The sequence below is a fragment of the Antrostomus carolinensis genome, unplaced genomic scaffold (assembly GCF_000700745.2).
Source record: "Antrostomus carolinensis isolate BGI_N321 unplaced genomic scaffold, ASM70074v2 scaffold3182, whole genome shotgun sequence".
Classification (NCBI taxonomy): Eukaryota; Metazoa; Chordata; class Aves; order Caprimulgiformes; family Caprimulgidae; genus Antrostomus; species Antrostomus carolinensis.
In genome coordinates this window covers 1-1,937 of record NW_010298757.1, presented here as the reverse complement: position 1 = coordinate 1,937, position 1,937 = coordinate 1, and the positions used below count along the sequence as shown (strand labels likewise).

Genomic DNA, 1,937 nt, shown 5'->3' with positions numbered 1-1,937 from the left:
GGGGCGGAAAGTGAAATTCTCCTTCCACCACCATCCCAGCAGCAGTTTGCCAGGATAGAGCCTGATCCTGCTCCGCTGTAAATCAGCCCCAGCTGCCCGGACGGGAGCGGGATGGCTCTGGATTGACTCCGGTGTAACTGGGAGCTGCTGGGGAGGATGTGTGCCTTTGATATCCTAACCTAAAGCTGGCAGCATTCCCCACTCTGGCAGCAGTGGAGAAACGTTGCCATATGAGCTGGTTTTCCAGAGAGGCCTGAAAATGCAATCCATTATCTGATATTTTGTAGCAGCTTTTTTAATTAAGGCTTTGGCGGAGGGGCTGAGTGAAGAGGTGTGTGGGGTTTTTGTCCTTAGGGACTTGGCACGTCCCGGCATCTGTCACCCTTGTGCAACTACAACAACACTCACTTTTCCTCCTCCTGTATCATATTCGGAGTGAAGCCTTTTTTTTTTTTTTCTTTCCCCTTTTCTATCCCTTTTTCCCCTTTTCTATCCTTTTTTCTTTTCCTTTTCTTTGCCTTTTTTCTTTTTATCCTTTTTCCTTTTCTCTCCTTTTTTCTTTTTTATCCTTTTTATCCTTTTTTTCTTTTCTCTCCTTTTTTCTTTTTTTGTCCTTTTTCCTTTTCTCTCCCTTTTTTCCTTTTCTCTCCCTTTTTCCATTTCTCTCCCTTTTTTCCTTTTCTCTCCCTTTTTTCCTTTTCTCTCCCTTTTTTCCTTTTCTCTCCCTTTTTTCCTTTTCTCTCCCTTTTTCCCTTTCTCTCCCTTTTTTCTTTTTTTTACCCCTTTTTTCTTTTCTATCCTTTTTCTTTTCTACCCCTTTGCTCCTTTTCTATCCTTTTTTCTATCCCTTTTTCCTTTTAGATCCTTTTTTCTCTTCCATCCCTTTTTAACTTTTCTCCCCCTTTTTTCTTTTTATCCCTTTTTTCTTTTTTTCCTTTTCTCTCCCTTTTTTCCTTTTCTCTCCCTTTTTTCCTTTTCTCTCCCTTTTTTCCTTTTCTCTCCCTTTTTCCCTTTCTCTCCCTTTTTTCTTTTTTTTACCCCTTTTTTCTTTTCTATCCTTTTTCTTTTCTACCCCTTTGCTCCTTTTCTATCCTTTTTTCTATCCCTTTTTCCTTTTCTATCCCTTTTCTATCCCTTTGCTCCTTTTCTATCCTTTTTTCTATCCCTTTTTCCTTTTCTATCCCTTTTCTATCCCTTTGCTCCTTTTCTATCCTTTTTTCCTTTTTGATCCTTTTTTCTCTTCCATCCCTTTTTAACTTTTCTCTCCCTTTTTTCTTTTTATCCCTTTTTTCTTTTTATCCTTTTTTCCTTTTCCATCCTTTTTTTCCTTTTTCAATCCTTTTTTCCTTTTCTATCCCTTTGCTCCTTTTCTATCCTTTTTTCTATCCCTTTTTCCTTTTCTATCCCTTTTTTCCTATCATTTTTTTTACAGAAGATCCTGGATTAATTAACATCTATATTAGAAACTCATAGGAACCTCAGGATAGTTCACACATCTTTTTTTTTTTTTTAATTTATTTTATTTTTTTTAAATACCCTACCAGAGGTGCAGCAGATAAATCATGATAGTCTCCTCTCAGCTTGTCTCCTTCTCCCATAACCCAACTTCTGTGTGTGCTACTGGCTGGTGCGGCGCGGAGGGGGCGTGAGCAGCTCCGTGCCTGTGGTCAGTAATGAAGACTTCTCTTTTTATACCCAGATTACGGAGGAACTGCACAGGGCCAGGCAGCAGCTCTTCATTTCCCTGACTTTTGGGTTGGTTTGGGGGGTTTTTGTGATTTTTCAACCCTCGCCGATGAGAAGGCAGCTTTCCTCTCGGCTGGATTTATAATGAGGTGAGTCAACAGTCTTTTGTCATTTCAGGCTCGCTCCCTGATGTCATGTAAATATTATTTTTGTTTGGTTGAAGGACTTTGGGGGGGGGGGGGGGGGGGGGG

At 40.2% G+C, this 1,937-nt stretch overlaps 1 protein-coding gene across 1 annotated transcript; it reads right to left on the bottom strand.

Moving 5' to 3' along the window:
• Nucleotides 1–727: 727 nt before the first annotated feature.
• On the bottom strand, nucleotides 728–1,310 carry LOC114818318 (protein PXR1-like; the record flags this gene model as incomplete). The annotated part of the gene is given in 2 exon segments (XM_029083634.1): nucleotides 728–802; nucleotides 1,251–1,310. Coding segments are annotated over 2 exon segments (135 nt in total), but the record flags the coding sequence as incomplete, so codon positions are not given.
• Between the last annotated feature and the right edge of the window lie 627 nt (nucleotides 1,311–1,937).